General features: G+C 35.8%; 1 protein-coding gene across 3 annotated transcripts in view; it reads right to left on the bottom strand.

The window, feature by feature from the left end:
* Positions 1-20,346, bottom strand: part of VPS13B (vacuolar protein sorting 13 homolog B) — a 428,152-nt gene that overhangs the window by 237,937 nt on the left and 169,869 nt on the right. For all 3 annotated transcript variants that reach the window (XM_051785196.1, XM_051785198.1, XM_051785197.1), the window contains exon 20: positions 7,636-7,745. In XM_051785196.1, coding sequence (XP_051641156.1) covers positions 7,636-7,745 — 110 coding nt within the window. The remainder of the gene's footprint in view (positions 1-7,635; positions 7,746-20,346) is intronic.

The raw sequence follows: 20,346 nt of genomic DNA, 5'->3' as shown, positions 1-20,346 counted from the left end.
AGGATCATCAAGATTTGGGTTTTAGCCACAAATTGATGAGGAAATTGTTGCTTGGGAAATAGCAGATGACAAGAGCCCCACAGCTGTAGGAGAAGCTGAATCTGATGGGAAAGGAGATATTGCAGGCAAGTGTTATCATAAGAATTTCATCACAAGAATCCAAAAAGCTAGCTATAAAGTAGTATGTAGTAAATCTTAAATACACCTACTTGGGATTAAGCTTTATGGTTACTAATTGGTAGTGTTCTAAAGAAGATAAAGAGCACGTAACAAAGTTCTGGAACTACAGTAACATTTATATGATGTTATTTTGTTGACACAAAGTCAAAATCAGATTCTGTTCTAGAATACTGATCACAGTTTTATCAATGGAATAATGTTCTGTGGCTATTATATACAGAATACGAAATTAATTACAATTCGCAGAATTCAGAATAAAAAAATTTACTACTTTTCAAGTACAATTATTACAATTAAGTTTTTAAGCAGAGGCTGAAAAACTACAGCAAAGCTTTTCTGAATTTAATTTTTATTGGCACAAACAATCTACAAGACATTACACACCATGTGAAGTATGTGTACACAAAACACGCACACACATATATGCTATTTATGCATGCAAATGGATCAACAGATACTAATTTTTTTTTTTACTCCATACTGTCTGGTCAAGATGACTTTGGAAATGATAAAGATCTAAAATCAGAGAAAGGCTCAGAGCAATACTAGCTACAAACCAACCTGCCAGAAATACTAAGACCCAAGTATTTCCTGGATTTATGTGGAGATATGCCAACTAACCAAACCTAAAATATCCTGTAAAGAGGGCTAGTGGAAGCTTGCCCTACGTGAACTAATATTTTATTTTTCTTGGGATTTTTAGTAATTAAATATTTTATTTCTGAATTATAATTTCCCACAAGTGTGAGGCTGAAGAGACTGCAGGCCAATCTGGGAACACAAGAAATGTGTTTTTACAGAAAATTGGACCAACAGAGTAGACGAGTAACTTTCATTTGAGGGATGCCTATGCAGTCACCTCCTTGATAACAAACCAAAGGCAAAAGAATATTCCAAGATAAGAAATTAACTATTACTATCAAAAGAAAAAAAATGAAGCACTGGCTTGTGAAATGTAGAATTCCAAAGAATCAGTCCAGACGTGGGTTGCTATTTGGAATGGTACCAAAACCAGCTATCCCATATGGTGGATGCTGCATGCACACAGATGGATGTGTACATGTGCAGGAGCTTGTACCAGCAAGCAGAAAGAAAAACTACTGAAGTCTTTGGAGTGGGGACAGATGGCAGTTTCACTCAAGATATGGTGTTTATCGAACATCTAAGATCACTGTCATGCAATCACTATCTCCCTCAGAGAAGAATATTTACCTGTGTTACAAGACTGTCCAAGCTGTGCCAGAATGAGCTGCAACAGCAAGGAGAATCTACCTTGCCCATCTTACAAGTTCTAGTATCTTGAAATCAAAAAACTGCAGAGTTACATTTCATTGGTTTGATTTCTGAGATTAATAATATACTTAAACTGCTTCAGAGAGTTCAAACAAAACTAGGCATTAGGCCTAGTTCCCAATTAAAATTAATTAATTGAAATTAATTGCTAAATAAATAGACTAGGCATGTCTAACCCCTGGGGTTCACAAAAGCACCTTCTTTCCTGGCAGGTGAACTTGCTAATTCAGATGAAATTCTGTGACTGCTTCAGGTAGGAATTTCAGGTATGGTTGGAAAAGTGCTCTGCTGGGATAAAAGACCAATCTCTGATTAGCTGTAACGTTTCCAAACTTATGCGACGAACTGGTGTCAGCCAAGAACCCCCTCATTTTCACCAACTGATGAAAGCATTCCATCAGCAGTTTCAAGGGGCCTCTGAAAGTAGAACATATAAGGTTTGAGTCCCACGTAGCTCTAGTTTCCTAAGCAAGCAGTAACTTCATTCCTGTATCCTTTAGAAACATGATTGCCTTCCATGGGGTGAGAGGTGACAGATTCTGAATAGGGATAAACACAGTGCTCCTGACCTGCAAGTAATATCAGAAATCAAAACTTATCATAATTTGAGAAGTCTTTGCACACCAAGAAGATAATTATGTCTACTGTAGATACATGCTTGTTTTATCAAAGCCTTTCCAGATATTTATCAAGGTAAAAGAGAAACTAGGCAACACAGCTCTGCCCTTAACAGCCAACTTTGTTGCAACAGGGAAAAATCTTAAGTTTGGGTACTGAAACTTACTCTTATATTCAGTCATTCATTCATTATCAGAATCATTTGGCTCTTAAAGAACCAAAGATATGCAATATACCGAAAGTCATCCTAAGACAGAACAATTTGAAGGACTTTTTCTGCTAGAGTCTACTGACCAAGCCATAATGATAAAATTACTTCACTTCAGTCAAAAATTCCAGAGAGACCTCTGGTGCAGACTTCTGAATGAAAAGGTGCCCAAAGTACACCATCAAGATAGATAATACCCATAGCTCACATTGAACTTTCCATAAAGCAGCAAAAAGATTTTGTAACAAGGTAAAATTCCCAAGATAAGGGTAGTGAAAAGAGAAAAAGAAGAATAGAAGGAAAATAATTAAATTGAACTGTTAATGACAAATTCTGTAATGCACCTACACAGCTGAGGAAAAATTCTTCATTTTGAATTCAGATGCAGAGTCTTCCAGACGTTTATGGAAAGAGAGAAATTTGGACTCTGGATTAATTTAGGTGTGTTACATTCCAGTGCTATGAAGCACAATGAATCTGGAAGAGGTGCAATGTATTTTTCTTAGTTTCTGTATTTTTCTGTTCTTGTATACAGCTAAGGATGTTCACCCTGAACTGTTGGGCTTAGATTTACTCTTTTACTGAAATACTCACTAGGTTAGGTAATAACACATGCATGCATATGGAACAGCCAAAAAAATGACAGAAGTATGCAGCCATACACATTTATATTATACATCTATGTGTAAACAGACATTTTTGATAGCTTAATCTTCCCTGAAATTACTCATTTTATCTCACAGAAATGAGTAGTGAAAGAAAAGTATTGACAAGCCATGAAGGCTTTACAGTAATGTGCATTTGAGAAAGACAACGTGCTCATTTATAAATTCACTGCAAACAGCATCACACATACCTGACTGTCTCACATCAAAGTATAGCTCAGGCTTCTTTACCAAGGAAAACAGACTCTTCAAATTTTTATCTGTGCAAAGCTAAGTATGGGATTTTACAAGGGAGTAAATACATGAAAAACATCATTGGTTAACAAATATAAAAAGCCACATCTGAAAAAGTCTTCAAAATACTCAAATATCAAAAAATATCTAAAAGTTACTAGAAACAAGGCCTTGTTGCCACAGGACACACCTGAAGAAAAAATCTTCAAAAAATAGTCAAAATAAAACATTAAATTACTGGAAACTAGGCCTTAAATTTGGCTTTGTGTTGCTTTTTAACTGGAAGGCAATGTTAGGCTGTAAACCACATACATACAAGACGTCACACTCTATAGTGATATCTTTCCCAAATTCTGTTCTAACTAGTCTTTCACAAGGCATTAAAAAAATGCCTTATGGCATTCAGATACCCAAGGTATTCGGTCTGCATACCTTTTCAACAGGGCATTCAGACCAAAGAAACACAAGGGGTTTAAGCAGGCATTACAGATATGGTGAGTTACAGAACTGGTGCACATACTACAACATCACATTGGCTGCTGCTACACCTAAAGCTCATTTTACAAAAACAATCCTTATAAACTAAGTATTCTTAAAAAATTAACACCAATTTTGGCTGACACGTTTAAAAACAAAACCAACTCAAACTTCTGTGTCAGTTTACACTCTGCTTAAAATCTAGCATAGGTTCATCAGTTCACCAAGCCGGATAGGGATGTCTTTTGATTTTGCTGCTGCAACTTCATGGATTATTATCAGTTACTGAATAAAGGGTAGTAGCAAACATATTTCATACAAGTTTAACAAATTCAGTTGGCATATCTCCACATAAATTCAGGAAATCAGAAATGTGATATCATTTAACATTGATAATGTAAAATATGTGATTTCAATGTAGGATGTATGGATGGGAGTGCAGTGAATCTAGCTTATACTAACTTTCCTTTGAGCAGTCACATGGACAGTATATAAGCATAATAATTACATTTTTATCAGATTTCTTATTAATGTATTTGTTCTTAAGATGTAGGCCTTAAGAGCAAAACATTCACATTCAAAAAATTTATCCTGTGTTCAACATAATATTTCTTATATATATTGACATCTTTAAACCTTTCTTGGTGTTTCTATTTCATAATTATAACACAACAAATGTCAGTACAAAAAAATATATACCATGGAATAACCTCCTTTAGAATAGTTCTCACCTATTCTTCAGGTTTTGAACTAAAGGAGAGTAAAATCCTAAAGTATATTTTTTAATCCATTCTTGCCATATTAAATACTAGAAAGTTGAAAATCAATCCATTGACCATTATTACTATCAGATGACAGCTTAATAATAAGATGGCATGACAAATTCACTCTTTTTTAACATATACATTAAGCCATTGGATGGGGCTTTGAGCAACCTGGTCTAGAGGAAGGTGTCCCTGTCCATGACAGGGGTGTTGGAATTAGATGATTTTTAAGGTCCTTTCCAACCCAAACCATTCTATGATTCTGTGATTTAGCAAGTTCTGGTTGTTGAGGTTTTTCTTTCAAACGACGAATTTGGTGTATCTTGGCATGATGCTCAGAAAGGGTTGAATTAAAACATCTCTAAGATGTCTTTAGCTTACAAGCCAAAAACTGAGGATTTTGAAAATATTTTTAAGCTACAGTACTTTGATTTATAAAGTTTATTCCTTGATCTGTCCCACGACTCAAGTTATTTCAGCTCATTATTATTAAAAATAAACAGTAATTCCTGTCAGTTTAATATATAGTGCGTTTTGGGTGTTCTGGGGGATTCACATTTTTGGGTTATTTTTAATCCATCAGCTTGCAAAGGTTGGTGTTGCTTACTGCACACTGTACACACAGTACAGTGGTCCAAACAGGAAAGGTGTACCAGTAGTGTTTTTTCTTAAACAAAGTAGCATGTAATACTTCCTACACTTATTATCTGGAAAGACCATCAGCTGATGATGAGGTGAAAAGATTCTCATGATATCAAATATCGTTTCCTTACCTCATCCTGTCCCTATTACCAATCTGTGGTTTGTTGGTTTTTTTCTAATTTTTCTGACACTAAACTACTGTATTTTCTTCTCCTTGCACGTTATTCAGAGCTGTTAGGTATAAAATCAACATAAAACATTTCAGAAAAATGTATATAAAACATGTAACTATTACACAATCTTTACTAAATTCTTGTGCTCACTTGAGTTTAGAAAAGGAAAGGAGCAGGAGAACAAAAGAGCTGAAAAAGAGCCAGCTAAAATATTTCATTATCTATAGGAATACACATTGATATTAAGTCAGGAAAATTATGAACTTCTTTTCCAGTTGGAAAAGGCTGAGGTACCGAATACCTTCACCTCAGTCTTTACCGGCAAGACCAACCTTGAATCCGAGCTACCAGAGACTGGGCAAAAGGCTGGAGCAAGGAAGGCTCACCCTAAGGGGAAGAGGATCAGATCAGGGAATACTAGACAGACTAGACATACGTAAGTCCACAGGACGTACCCATGAGTGCAGAGAGAGCTGGTAGATGTCATCACAAGATCACTTTTGATGTTCTTTGAACAATCATGGCAACTGGGAAAGCTGTCTTAGGACTGTAAGAGAGCAAATGTCACTTCCACTTTCAAGATGGGCAAGAAGAAAGCCCAGAGAACTACATGCCAGTCAGTCTCACCTGAAGGTGAGGAACAACTAATCTTGGTAACAACTTCTAGGCGTATGAATGAGAAGGTGGTGGCTAGGAGTAATCAGTATAGTTTCCAGACCACAAACTCCAGTGAATAGCAATGTACCCCATGGGTCAAAAATCTCATGTGCCAATATATGCTGGGGATGCCCAGCTGGAAAGCAGCTCTGTAGAAAAGGTCCTAGTGGACACCAGGTTGAACAAGAGGCAACAAAGTGCCCTTGCTGCAAAGAAGGTGAACGGTATCCTGGGTTGCATTACACAAAGTACTGCCAGAGGAAGTGGTCATTTCTCAGTACTGGGTCTAATTCTGAACTCCAGTACATGAGAGACATGGGCATACTGGCGTGAGTCCAGCAAAGGGCCATAAAGATGATTAAGGTACTAGAGGATCTTACATATGAGAAAAGGCTGAGGGAGCTGGGATTGTTCAGTCTTGAAAGAAGAAAGTTCACAGGAGACCTTCTCAATGTATAGTAATACCTCAAGGAAAGGTGCAAAGAAGTTGGAGCCAGGCTCTTCTCAGTGGTGCTCAGTGAAAGGAGCAGAGGAAATGGACATAGACAGAAACGCAGAGGCTTCCCTCTGAATGCAAAGGAAATATGTTTTTACGGTGAGGGTGCCTGAGCACTGGAATAGGCTCTTTATTCAGCAAGACCTTGTACAACTTACTCTAATAACTGATAGGATTTTGCAGACTTCACACTAAGTAGTTAGCCCCAAGTTCAGTTCAAAGAGAGATGCTAATTCTATTTCTGGCTAATATAAACATAAGCAGCACTGGCTTTGCCATATAGCCTTTTAAAGAAAACATGCTGCACATTACACCATACAGTACGCAAACAGACAGCAGAACTTCTTACTACAAACTGTTTCAGTAGTAGAGTGGTGAACCTCACTGGGCTGCATGTATCCCCAACACCCCAGCACAGCAGTCATTAATTGTTCCGTTCCCGCTGAAAAAAATCTCTAATTATGAGACAAATATCTAAAGATTCTTACAATTGTCATTTAATAACTGACCACTTATAACTGAGAGAGAACATCAAGCGATAGAGACCACTAGTTTTATCAACTATGACAAATTTAAGCTCTAGAAAATTCTGTCAAACAACAGTTATAAATAAGTTCAGTATCAGGCAAAATCCGTGTTCTTCTCAGGTCAGGAATATGGGGTATGAAAATTAGCATCAAAAATACATCAAGAAAACATTGCGCCACACAGACCCACATCCTTTGCTTCTTCTATCTTTTTCAAGCACTTTGTACGCAAACATGTAGTTTGATATGATATACAGAATCTGCTACAGAGCTCACTTCTGCCAAGTTATGAACTGTATGGTTCATCTCCTATTAAATGGGGTTTAATTAGAGTGGTGACTTTATAACCAGTTACGTAATTATTTGATAGACCATCACAAATTTTAAAATACGATGTGTTATTCAGACTCAGAAGACTTATGAGGTCTCAGTAGTTAAAATTAGTTGCAAAATAATGATCCCAAACAGTGACCACAAAACCACCTTTGTTCTTTAAACCTAGAATAAAAAATTTATGAAATTAAAATTTTAATACGCAAACTTAACATTTCAAATAATTCAAAATAAGATCGACAGTATGTGCAATAAGCTACACAGAAGATGGTAAAAAACTATAAATATTTGGAAAAAGAATGCACTACTGGCATATATGGAAGTGAACATTTCCCCACTCCCACTCCTTTCCCTCCAAAAATACATACCTGCTGAATGTGTCTACTAGCTCGTTTCTGAGGTTGGTAGATAAGCCAAGTATACAGGACTGGATCAACATTAATTGCTAATCCTTGTACACTGGACAAGAGAACTGCACCTACACACCATAAAAAAGAGAAAAAAATGTAAACTATCTGCTTAAGAATCTCCTTATATGTATTCAGTTTTCTTACACATAAATCATCTTTCATGTAGACTTTTGTTTGGCTTGGATTTACATACATGATCATTTTAAATTCTAACCAAGAGTAATAATTAAAGTATAAAATTCAATAACTTCTTCCAAGTGAGAAACTTACCAGCACTGCCGGTGTTATGGACACACAAAAAAGTAGCAAATTGCATTTTGATTTTGCTTATTAAAATTTTTTTTGCCAAGAGAAGTGCTTGTTTTCACAAAGTTGTTTGTGTAACTGAATAAACACAACACCTTTCCTCAAATTCTCAGCCAATATTAACACTGCAAAAAATGAGTCAGTAAGACCCCTGAGAGAAAGAAAAGAATATAATGCATAACTTCCCACAACCTCAACAAAAAAATGCTCATGGTTTAGGACAGTGGGTTCTTTTAACAAAGACAGGTCTCCTCTAAGTTAATGTTCTGCCCAAAGCTGCTAAGGACAAACATTTTTCATGTAAACGTGGGTACGAATATTCTTTAGAAGATGAGCTAGGCAAAATAAGGCAAATTTTTTAACTCTGATAAGATTGGTAATCTCAGTACTGTGAGCTCTTAGGATTTTACCCTAAGTTTTACAGTATATCTTATTTTCTTTAAGTCTCACTTTTGAATTCTTAGTATTACAAGACAGGGTTACTATACCTTCATTGCTTAAAAGGAAACTTCTAGTTTTCTTATGGTTGTGAAGAAAAACTTACATGGAAAATGTTGAGGCTCAAAATAGGAGAATAACTATCTCATTACCCAGAAATGTTAGCATATACACTGAGCCATGTACACTAAACCCCAATTTATATATCACTATTTCCATTAAACCTGCATTAAAAATCTGATGATGCATTGGTGAGGTATATTAATATAATACAAAGTATCTATTACATTGAAAAAGTGTGGCAAGTAGAAGTAGACAGTTATCTTTACACATAAGCTTTGCAATGTTAAAACAAATTCATTAATTAAATAATTAAATAAATAACAAAATAAATTTAAACAGAAATCCTGGTTACTGGAAGATCCCAGCACCAAGTTCTAGAAAATTACAGTAGTTCTATAATACTTAGAATCATAGTTCCCAAAGCAATATATACTACATTTACTCCGTAGTATACAATGTAATTATGGAGCAATCTGAACTTAATAATAAATTCTAATAAATTCAGAAAGCTTGACACACAATTCAATGTACTTTCCAAAAAACAGTGAAAACATGCGCTTCAAAACACACATCAGCAAAACTGTAAATGGGAAATTAATTAAAAAAATATAAGTTATGAGTTTATTGTATATAACAAAATTTTAAACTCAGCTGAATTCCAAACAGCAAAGATGCACCAACCTGGGGTGACACGAGCAAAGCCTAATGAGCACAATGGGAAAATGGCAGTCAAGAAATACACAAAGATAAATCATCTGCCTAGCACAGGTTTGGAGCTGGAACACACACTGTGAGGAACCTCTATGCAGAGACTACTCTATGTGAGCTGATGGTTTTAAATGTCAGTAAAAAACCTAAGAAATAAATCTGCAGTTAAGGCAAAGCCAATGTCAAGCATAAAGGGGTAACATGCAAGTAAGAAGAGCAGTGAATATGTCATGTGGCAGGACATGGAGGAAACTAGGAAAAGGAAGAAAAAGGTAAACAGAGGATTGATAAAGTATATGCTTCAATCATTAGCTTTTATAGGATACTTGGATGCCAAAGTAAGAGAATCCTGCATCTTTAAGAGATACTGCCTGTTGTCAGCAATACTTAATGAAAGGTTTAATGTATATGTGATTTGATAAGTAGGAGTCAGACCTCCCAAAGAGCGAGGAATAGTCAGCCTACAGGCAAAGTCAACAGAAAATCCCACACTTCTAACAGACTCCTGAAAAGAAAAAATGGTGTTACTGTAGCACATCATGCCATGGTAACGTAACATAGTTTCTTGATTACTGAAAAAAAATTAGCTACTACTTAGAAGTTCAGTAAAATTAAGTCATGCTTTGAACTGAAACTACCTTTTCCCCTCAATGAAGTCACACTGGTAAAATCCCATAAAATTTTACCGTAAGACAGCAGAGATAGCAAAATATTTTATTTTTCCAGATGTCTTTCAATAGCTGGTGTCTGGGATGTAAAAAAAATAAAACCAACTAAACAAAAAAAGCCCAGTAGAAGTAGTCAGATAAGCAATTACATTATTTATTTCTCAATTTGACTGTCAGGTAACTTTGGCTTCCTACTAAGTTACTTCTGCCACACTGAATTACTGAAATTTACTGTTGTATTTGCTACTCCATCACCATATTCAAAGAGCAGTTTAATCACCTATGTAAAGTTGTTTTCTGGGTAACAGCTTTCTTCAAAAAAAGTATCCAGTAAAAGAAGTTTCTCAGACTTGCCTCCTGATTTCATGCCAAGAAATAAGAATCCTTCCCAGTTTTTAAGGAAGTTCTCACTGATGTGAGGATCAAGCTTTAAGTTGGTAGCAGGTTCCTTACACGTCTAAGAAAAAAAAATAATTGCTATTTTGTCTCTGTCAAAAAGCAATGCTAAAGTTTCCTGGATTTCATTAGGATTGTGGTAAACTTTCTTTTCTTCCCCTCCCTTTTTCTCCCTTTAATTAAATTTACATTTCAGAAAAAAGCAAACCTTAGTCCCATAGCACACTTGGGTTTCCTTTCCAGATCCCAGTTCTGGCCAGATTTATCTATTATATATATCTAGTAAATGACTTGAAAAATAAGTATCGACCCAACAGCACGTAATCTTTAATGTTTGAGAATTTCCTCAGTCATGGTGTCATTTGCCAGGCTTAGCTTGGGCAAAGAATTTCTTTCCTCTAAAACTTTCCACTCTGTCCTGAAGGAACGAAAGGAGAGGCTGCAGGTGGGTGGCAGAGGACGACGAAGAGAAGGCAGCAGAGCACAGCGATGCTTGGCACTCTCATCCTGTGGATGAGCTTCTTGACAAGCCTCCTTGGATGATGACAGCTGCAACAACAGCACTTGTCTTCCCAAGGGATGGGGGATGGGGGCCCACAGAGAATAACCTGGGGCCTCCTGTGCTTGGGTTGGCTCTGCCACACCACCTCCTCCCACTTGGAGTGCTGAGCTGGAGGCTGCTGGAGAAGCAGGGAGGTGAGGGGTCATTAGCCTGGGGCTCTCTCTGTACCCACTCCTTCATAAGGAAAACTCAAGCATGTAACAAGTGGGAAAAAAGGGAACGTAACACACTTCTGGTGAGCTGGAAGAGGACACCCCGGGGACACAGCTGCAGAGAAAAAGAGGCCAGAGGTAAAGGCAGGGTAGGTGAAATGGGGCAGAGTCCAGCAGTAGATCTGTGGAGCTGAGGAATGCTCAGTCACCATGAAAGAACAGGAAAGGGCCTCAAATATCACAGAGACAGGAGAGAAGGATGAAGGCAGTAGGATAGTGAAAAAGGAAGGCAGAAGTGAATGAGCACTTAGGGAAGGAGAAGGGAGGTGGCAACACTTGGGAAAAATCACTGTCTTTTTGGAGATGCACAAACCTTGTGAAAGAGTAAACTGCGTTACTGAGTCACTCCCAACACTTTGGAGAAAAGTAAATTTACTAGGAAGAACAGATGATAATAGTTCAATCATAAATTTGTTTATTGAAACTCAACATTTAACACAACGGCAACAAACCATGATGAACTAGACACTGAGAAGCAGTGTTGGGATTTATGCACCTGAAAATGTATTTAATCTCTGCAACAACAAAGGATCGCCCTGGCAGAATTCTTTCCAAATTCTGTTCTGTGTGTATGCAGTATCCAAACACACCTTTATTACTATTTCCAGTAAAACCTTTCAGTAACACATTTCAGATATTCCCCTATAAAATGAACTGAAGAACCACTACAGTAAACTTAAGTTTGAGTTATAGTTAATGTACATTTTCTATTGGGGAGGGATCATAAACATGAACAAAGAGAATGATCAACAATAAAACCCAATTCTGAGAAGCTCTGTAAATTACTAGTAACTAACTTAAGAAAATATTACACCATCTTACCATATAAACTGCAACATGAATTATTTTAGCATTGAGCACTTGTGACTCCTAGATGTCTCAGGCTACATTAATGATATGCAGGATGCTGATACAGGTTGGTGTAGAGTAAATATCCAATTATTTTGAAGGATAACAGAGATAAGAAATATTTTTTTTATTTTCTTGCTGTTTTGAAGGGCATTTTCACTAAGGCATACTGTGAAAATGCAGATGTGCATATTACACCCAAATGAATAGTTCTAGTTTACAAAAGCGTATAGGTAATTAATTCTTTCTGCTAGCTGACTCAGAACAGATGCATTGTAAATCCCTAAATTTGGAAATATCTAAGTCTGTTTAATTTTAGTCTGGGAGTCAACTAAGGGAAAAAGACTGCTCTTAACTACTCTGCTTACTGCCAATATGGCTCACTTACCCACATTCCAAACAGGCTTTAGCAATTAGCTATCCTGTGGCACCACAGCCATTTTCAGTAACATCCCAAAGTGAAGAATCAGAGCTAAAGAGTTAGAGATTGCAGTTACACAGCATAAAAATTAAACATACAACTTTGGTCTACTTTGGATTATCAAGGACAAGCCAATATGATTGTCTTGCAAAATAATCAGCCTATCTAAGAGACACAGCCCTGCATTTCATCCTAAATTGCCAAGTCAGTCAAGGGAAACAGGTATTTCAAGCCACATCAAAGTTTATGTGATTGTGAAAAATTATTTTTACATTAAAATAACTAACATATATTAATAAATTTTGTCCACAGAAATATGTCTGCATGTCTCTCTACTCAAGGTTGACTTGAATGACTACAGATGTAAACATTATCCCAATTTTATCTCAGATAAAAAAGTCCAAGTCTACTGTACTTTCATAGAGTTTTACATTCCCCAAGTGCTTAAAATAACTCTGAGATCAATTAGTTACTTAGACCAATATTAGAATGCTTCATTTAAACAGAGGTAGTGGGGTAACATTTTCCCATTAATTAAGGTGCTTTGGTCTGTAAAATCCAACACAGTTGTTATTCTTTGCTCAAGAATACATACCCCACAATATTTTAAGTCTATTCTTTTTAAATTAAAAAAAACCTTTTAATCTTAAGAAATGTTCAGTAAGAACATACTTCTTTTCTGCTATCATCACCTTGTAACTCTCCTACTGAGGTTTATAGCAAAAAACCATAGAAAAAAACCGAGGTCAACATCATTATGTTTATTTCAAAAATAGAGAAAGTGAGGCAGGGAACTGCAGTTATTAAATTACACAGCAGGACAGCAGGACCCACGGATAGAATTCAGATGTTAAAATTATGTGCCACAGCTACGTGCCTGCTGTAATCAGTAAAAAAAAAAAAATAAAATGTACAAGTGAGTCTTGTGTTAACCATAACTCTAAATCACATGGGCCTAATTTCAACTGAACCTTCTGATAAGCCATTGTTAGGATTAAAGAAAAAAAATATCCTATCTCTATTAACATACATACCCAAATATTCAAAAATGCTGAATTATGAAATTATAACACAGAATTATAGTCAAAGATGAGACAAAACATAAAACTGCTGAACACATCAGTTAACACAAAAGACTGTACGCAAGGCTTCATTTTTCAGGTACATGAAGCCACCTCTGCAAATCAATCTCAGCAGAAGGGGTTACAGAGTATTCTGAGTTGGAAGAGACACACGAGGATCATCGAGTCCAACTGAAGCGAATGGCCCATATGGGGATTGAACCTGCGACCGTGGCATTATCAGCACCATGCCTGACCAATCTGAAACGAGGCATGTCAAATCAAGGTGTGGACAACAACCCTCAGTTATTTCATATCATCTCTGCTCTTTGATATTAAGAATAGAGTTGATTCCATTTAGCATTTTGTCTTTCCTACTGAGGAAAAACATTGTGACATGCTGAGATGCAAGTTTTCACAAAAATGCTAGAATATATTAACTTGTGTGCTGCATGTTTTTGGAAAAAAAAAAAGTTATCTTGAAAGACTGCTTTATTTTCCAAAATCATTTGAGTAAAACTTTAATTTCCTTTAGAGAACATGGTGATGTGGGTTCAGGGAAACAGTTTAATAGGTAATAGAATGCCTTGGCAGGGAGGTTGGACTACATGATCTTCAGAGGTCCCTTCCAACCCTAACAATTCTGTGATTCTGTTATCAAGAAAAAAAGAAAATATGTAGGCAGCTGTAGTATACAGAGATGTCAGTTTTATTTCCACGATTATAGAATTATTTCTATGAAAATGCAATGGTAATATTCCTATGCTGAGCTGCATAGCACCTCTTCTTTAATTCTAGGGTTTTATTGCAAGAATGTCTCACTCAAGTATCATTTCCTTATGTTAACTTTTAGGTCCTGTGTACAGATTTAACCATCACAATTACTATTCTGTAAATATAAGAAAAATGAGGAATTCTAAATTCAACTGACAGAAAGGGTTATACAGATAGAAAGTAAGGATATGGTATAAGGACTTCAAAAACATATTGTCAGTGAGTAAAGAAAATTATTCTGAATGCTTTAGAAAACAAGACATATTTAGAACACTTGGTTTAATTCATAAAAATATAAGGAGAAATAAAATATTTGAGTTGCCCAGAGAGCTATGTTTCCACTCAGACACTGCAGGGTGGCCCAAACTGACTCCAAGCAGAGGTTGTTACTGGAGACAGTGCTATGAAAGCGGGTATTCAGAAACCCAGAAACACTTATATCTCACCACATCAGTTTACAAAGTTATCTACCAAAGTCTGGTCCTTTTGTCTTTTTCTCCCCTGCTAAGTCCCACTAGAAAGCTATCTAACAGTCAGTGTTATAAATCTGATCATCAGTCTGACTCTCAGTCCTTAGACTGTGTTTATTATGAAACTTCATGGCTATGATGTGCTCTGCAAGCATCATGATACTTTCACATAGAAGAGAGTTAACAAGCTACCAACAGTTCTGCCTCTGCTTCTGATACCACCATCAGTACATGCTTGACAAAGACTACTTACACCTTTCACTAATGCCATAAATTACAGTAACTTGATCATAGCTGACCAGGGTTTCAAAATGCTCACAAAGGCTTGAGAATTTTAGCTTGTTTAGCTCTCTGACAAAAGAACTCAGACACATGTTGCAATGTTAAGGCTGTTTATTTCCATTTTCCATGTGGAACCTGTACAACTCACAGTTACTCCTATGGATCAAGAGGAGACTGAATATTCCACTGAAGACCATCTTTGGGGCTCTGAATAAACTACAAGGCAATTTTCCTAATTTTTTGTTCACCTAGCTGAGACCTCCTTGATCCCATTGTAAAGGGTGGTTATTTTTTCAGGTTACAAAGACTTCTAGTCTCACTTGTAAAATGTAGTAACTTCATTGAATGGATTTCTGATGAGCTACTGAAAATAGACATCTTCTCAAGCAGACTAGAAATAAAATGTTTATATGGATATTTTCTATTCAACAAGAATTTTTCTAATTCCTTTATTTAATGGACTAAAATTAGAAATGAGAGGAATAGGGCAGCAAATTCCTTCTTCCATTTGAACTCAGGAGTCTACTACTACTTTTGGATCACATTCTATTCTGTGAAATTGTGAACAAATTTTGTGATAAAATAAATACTGTGGCTCAAACCTGGTGTTCTCCTGAGGAATCAACACACATAAGGACAAGGTAGATTTAATTACATAGTCTATTATAATTCCCTACACAAATTCCACAAGGTGATTAATCAAAGGCTTTTAAAGAAACTAGGCTATGTACAAGGAATACAATAGGAAATAAAATAGATACATAGTTTGAGATGTGATAAATTATTTGGGAGAAAAGTGATAGAAAATTACCCACCATGATAATTTTCACTATGGAAGAAGGCAGATCCCTGCAGGGACCTGTACTACCCAAGACATTCCAGGACATTCATGTGGTGACCATCTCTGCTGAGCTATCCAGAGAACCCAAAAACTGGGCTGATTGAAGAACGCCCAAAGTATCCCACCTGATTCAATACAGATAAACACACTTTTCCTACTGATGTTGCTGCCTCATATCTTAACTTTACATGTAAAATGATAACTGAGCAGACTGCTTTGACTAAGAAAACAACATTTCTGTTTATTCTAGAAAAGCGTTAGACCAATGTTCAGTAGGAAGGAAGGAACAGGCAATAAAACAGAAAATATCACTCACGCCATTGCATAAATCCATTGTGTACAAGATATTGAGAACACTGCATCTAGCTCTGGTCAGTCAAAAGGGTCACTTTTAAGCATTCATACCTGAAGTCTTCTGTTTCACAATACCATTCACTCAGCATTTATGCTCCCTGATTCACTCTATGCTCCATGCCAAATGCATTATACATTCTCCAAATCCCAGAGCAGAGAGCACAGAAATAAAAATGTATACACATGCGTATCTTGAATTTCACTTACTGGTTAAACAATTTTCTTTTCTTCATTTTTAAATGATTGCATATTTACTACAGTCAACTCCAAATCAAATGGGTTTTGAAAAACTTCAGGTCCAAACCACCTGGATGTGGAACTCAGAGCCTCAGACAAGCTGCAACGTCAGAACCTCTTTTCCAAATGCATTATTATTTGTAGATTTTTATAATTGTGTTGTTCTAGGTAAGTTATGTAAACATTTGTGTACATACTACCACTCACTCACTCACTCACGGCTAGGCTTCATGAACAAAGATTTGGGGAGGGCTCTACCCACGTTTGTTACAAGCACACTGGTGGTTACCACCACTATCTGCACTTTATATGCTGTTTACACAGACATAAATTGATGAAGATCCCAGATACACAACAAACAAGTTCTAATCATTGTAGACAATCCAGGAAAAAACATTTTGATTAAAAAACCCTCCAAATTCCACATAAAATTCTGCACAGAGAGCTTCAGTCGAAGGGCAAAAGGTTATGGAGAGGTAAGCCACTGAGAAAACACTTATCAATGGACCAAGACCTCTTGCAAGTGAGTGAGGAAAATAATGCTTCGACAGAGCAGAAATCTAAAAGGTATCTTAAATTGGCTAGGTTTGGAACAATTAATCATATAGAACCATTATATATATAATGGTTCATTATAATAATATTATAAATAATATAAACACACACACTATATATCTATATCAGATATTATAGGCAGAATATAGCTGAAGTCTGCTCCAGGGCTCTGAAATTGTAGGAAATAGGTCTTTGCTGAAACACTCAATATCGCCCATGCTCCAGCAGGGAAGGAAGGACCACATGTCATCATCTTTTTTAATGCAGAGAAAAGTATCAGTAATGACGCAAATGTATTACCCTTAACTAAGATGTCAGAATGCCTAATAATCTCTCTTAAGTTTTAGACTATGAAAAACAGCAGAGAGAAGCTTTGCTGAGTTTACAAATTATGATTTCTATGACCTATAGGCAGTTAACTCTGCATTGCAATATACATAAGCACACTGATAACAGGATTGCATCCTCCCTCTCCCTATGATCAGATTGCTAGAGTGTTACCACACCTTTTCTTCAGCTGTGACACAACAAGAAGATTGTGAACTAATGAGCTAGTTAAAATGAGTAATGCCTCAACATATCAATTCTAAGTGATTTTCAATACAATCTCCAGTTATATACTTCTATAACATGGATTTTAAACTAAAACCAGAAAATGCTCTGAAAACTGCCAAGAAGTTTCTTAATACAGTTCAGCTTCTGTATTTATAAACACCTCACTATCATCTGCCAAAGCGGTATTTTGCAATTTCTTTCTGCAGTATGCTTTTGGGAATTGCAACAGGATTCTTCCCCTACGGTAACAGAGCACCAAGGGAGCTATTTTCATTCCTTCTTCAGCAGTTGAACATTTGTAGTGTTGTGACTATGGATACCAACTAGTCTTGCACTTTAAGTTATAAAATTGAAATCTTTTCAGCAATAGATGCCTCATGTGCCTTCTCTTAAAAGTAATTTGAATAATATACAGCTGTGGTTTCTGTTTCTTTTTTTTCCCCTAATCATTACAGCTTCTCAGAGGCAACAGAAAACACACATTATTTCACATAAATTCTGAAATACTCAATTAAAAGAACACAGACATAGAGGCTAAGAAATACAAAAATAATTTAGAAGGGCAAGCAAGATTTACAGTAAAAATTCCACATAAGCTTATGCTTTTCTGTAGCAGAAATGTAAGAACAAAATGCTATGCATCTTCTAAATAGAAAGTCCTAATTAATTGATTTATTCCTTTCTATTGCTTAAGAAGACTTCATGCTCTACAGCAGTGACTCAGGACTGCAATAAATAGCATATAAATGAGTTTCCAAACAATGAGCCTGAATAAAAATAGCCACGGTATTTTATACTGTCAAAGTTATGACACTGCAAGATAGGTAAAGTTACACAGGCAGTTCAACTATAAACTTCTTTTTCTTTTTTTAATACGTACAATTCAACAGAAACCTGACACACAGGTCTCAAGCTGAAAGCAAATGTTTTCTTTAAAGTAAACAACTTTGAAAAATGTGAAGTCTGCAGTGCTTGGTTACTCAGTGAGAAAGAAATAAAAGCTTTAGATACTACAAACATAAAATGGACACATTTTCTAAAGGACAGTTAATCCTGGTCCTCTTTGCAGCTGATATCTGCATAGGCAATAATTTCAAAAATGGTTTGTATTTGTGAATGACAGTACACACATATCAAAAAGCCATTTCATTGAATGCATACTCAATTTACATAAATAAGCCAATTTACATTTTAGAGGTAAGCTTAATGACATCATATTAACTCCAAATTTAAATGAAATTCAACAAATCCATTACAGGTAATTTCATTTTGAGATTGATAGACTTACACCTGTCAGGTAAAACCAAAAAGCCTTCCTCAATTTATGAAATCCATGTGTAAGAAAGGAGAGAGAAGAGATATGCATCTCCACATACACTGAAATGGTTGTACCAAGACACCAACAGGCACAGGCTAACTGACATCTCAAATGTGGAAATAATTCTATTCACACCTAGAATCAGCTTCAGAAAGTCTTGGGAATGTGTTGCAGTTTCAAGAGATTCCAGAAAGAAGATTTCAAGTTAACTACATTTCATATTGGAGGTCCTTTTCAGGATACATGCTGTACTACTAACTGAAAATTTCCCACACAGAATAAATACCAAGAAAAAATGTCCTGTTGTTGCATATTGTGAAATTGCCTAAAATTCTGATTGAATTTACCTATGAGCACATTGAATGCACACAGTGCAATCTGGATACCTTGCCTGTAGTTTTGTTAATATCTTCTCTAACAGCTAGTAAACTCAGCAGAATAAATAAACTTTTCATTGTATAATCCTCTTGTGAATAAACAAAATCTAAAAATAAATAAATCTAAAAAGAAATAATTAGTCTATTAATCAGAGATTCAGTAATCTCTACATAAATATAAAATTGTGTCTTTACTGGTATCAATTTTATCCCCTTCCAGAATATCTTCATATATACTGACTACAATGAAGAACTGATATGAGACATCCTCTAATTATTTGGTAATTTCCTAAACCAGTATTTATACTACTAGAAATGTACAGTAATTCAGACTCTGTAGACAATGGTGATGGTCACTATGAATGTTATAGATATAGATTAAAGAAAAATCTTAGTTGGGCAGGGGAAACCCCACCACAGTTCTTCTACAGAGATGAAGTAAATAATGTTACAAATTTCAGTAAATCAAGGATCCAACACAAAGCACCAACACAAGCAATACTGGAGGCAACTGTTGATCATCCTGCCTTTATGTATTTTTAGAAACTGAAATAATCTTCCAATTCATAGAAATAAATGTTCCCAGGTAAATTTAACAAAAATTTTGAATTATTTAAGTAACTTTTCTCAATAATCTAATGAATGTTTCCATGATCATCAACAGACAAATAATAAAAACACATCTTTACAGGTCACACAGAGGAAAGAAAAGGCAGAGGATTAAGTTAAAGGTGGTAGTTAAATCTTCATGGCACAGTATGACCTAATTTCATAAAGTATTATTAAAAAAAAAATCAATGAAAGAAAATATTCAGAACATCTTTAAAAATATTCAGATTGCCAAACTAGTTTTAAAAGTTGCTTTTTTCTTCTGCTTAAAACAACGCTGTGAGTCTCCAATGCAGCAAGCAGAACAAGTAACTGCCTTTTCACATCAGAAATTAATGCACAAAACTACAAAGATAAAGTCTGTGCAGTTCATTTCTACCAGTAGTGAACAGGGAGATGGTTGTTTAACATTGTTTCAACATCACTGCATCATTTAGTTGATGTAAAACTAAGTTATTCTTCTCAATACCAGCATGTTTATACACTTGGAACATATGAAGGTCAGGTGTTAAGACAAATGATTATGAAGATTGAGAAGAGTTGGACATGATGCATCCAAAAACCTGAAACACCTACTATAGTAAACTCACTTTCTTTTAGACTGAAATACACA

Source organism: Manacus candei, unplaced genomic scaffold, assembly GCF_025592945.1.
Source record: "Manacus candei isolate 608988 ecotype Guabito, Panama unplaced genomic scaffold, ASM2559294v1 h1tg000019l, whole genome shotgun sequence".
Taxonomy (NCBI): Eukaryota; Metazoa; Chordata; class Aves; order Passeriformes; family Pipridae; genus Manacus; species Manacus candei.
Note: the sequence above shows the minus strand (reverse complement) of the source record. Positions and strands in the feature narration are given on the sequence as shown.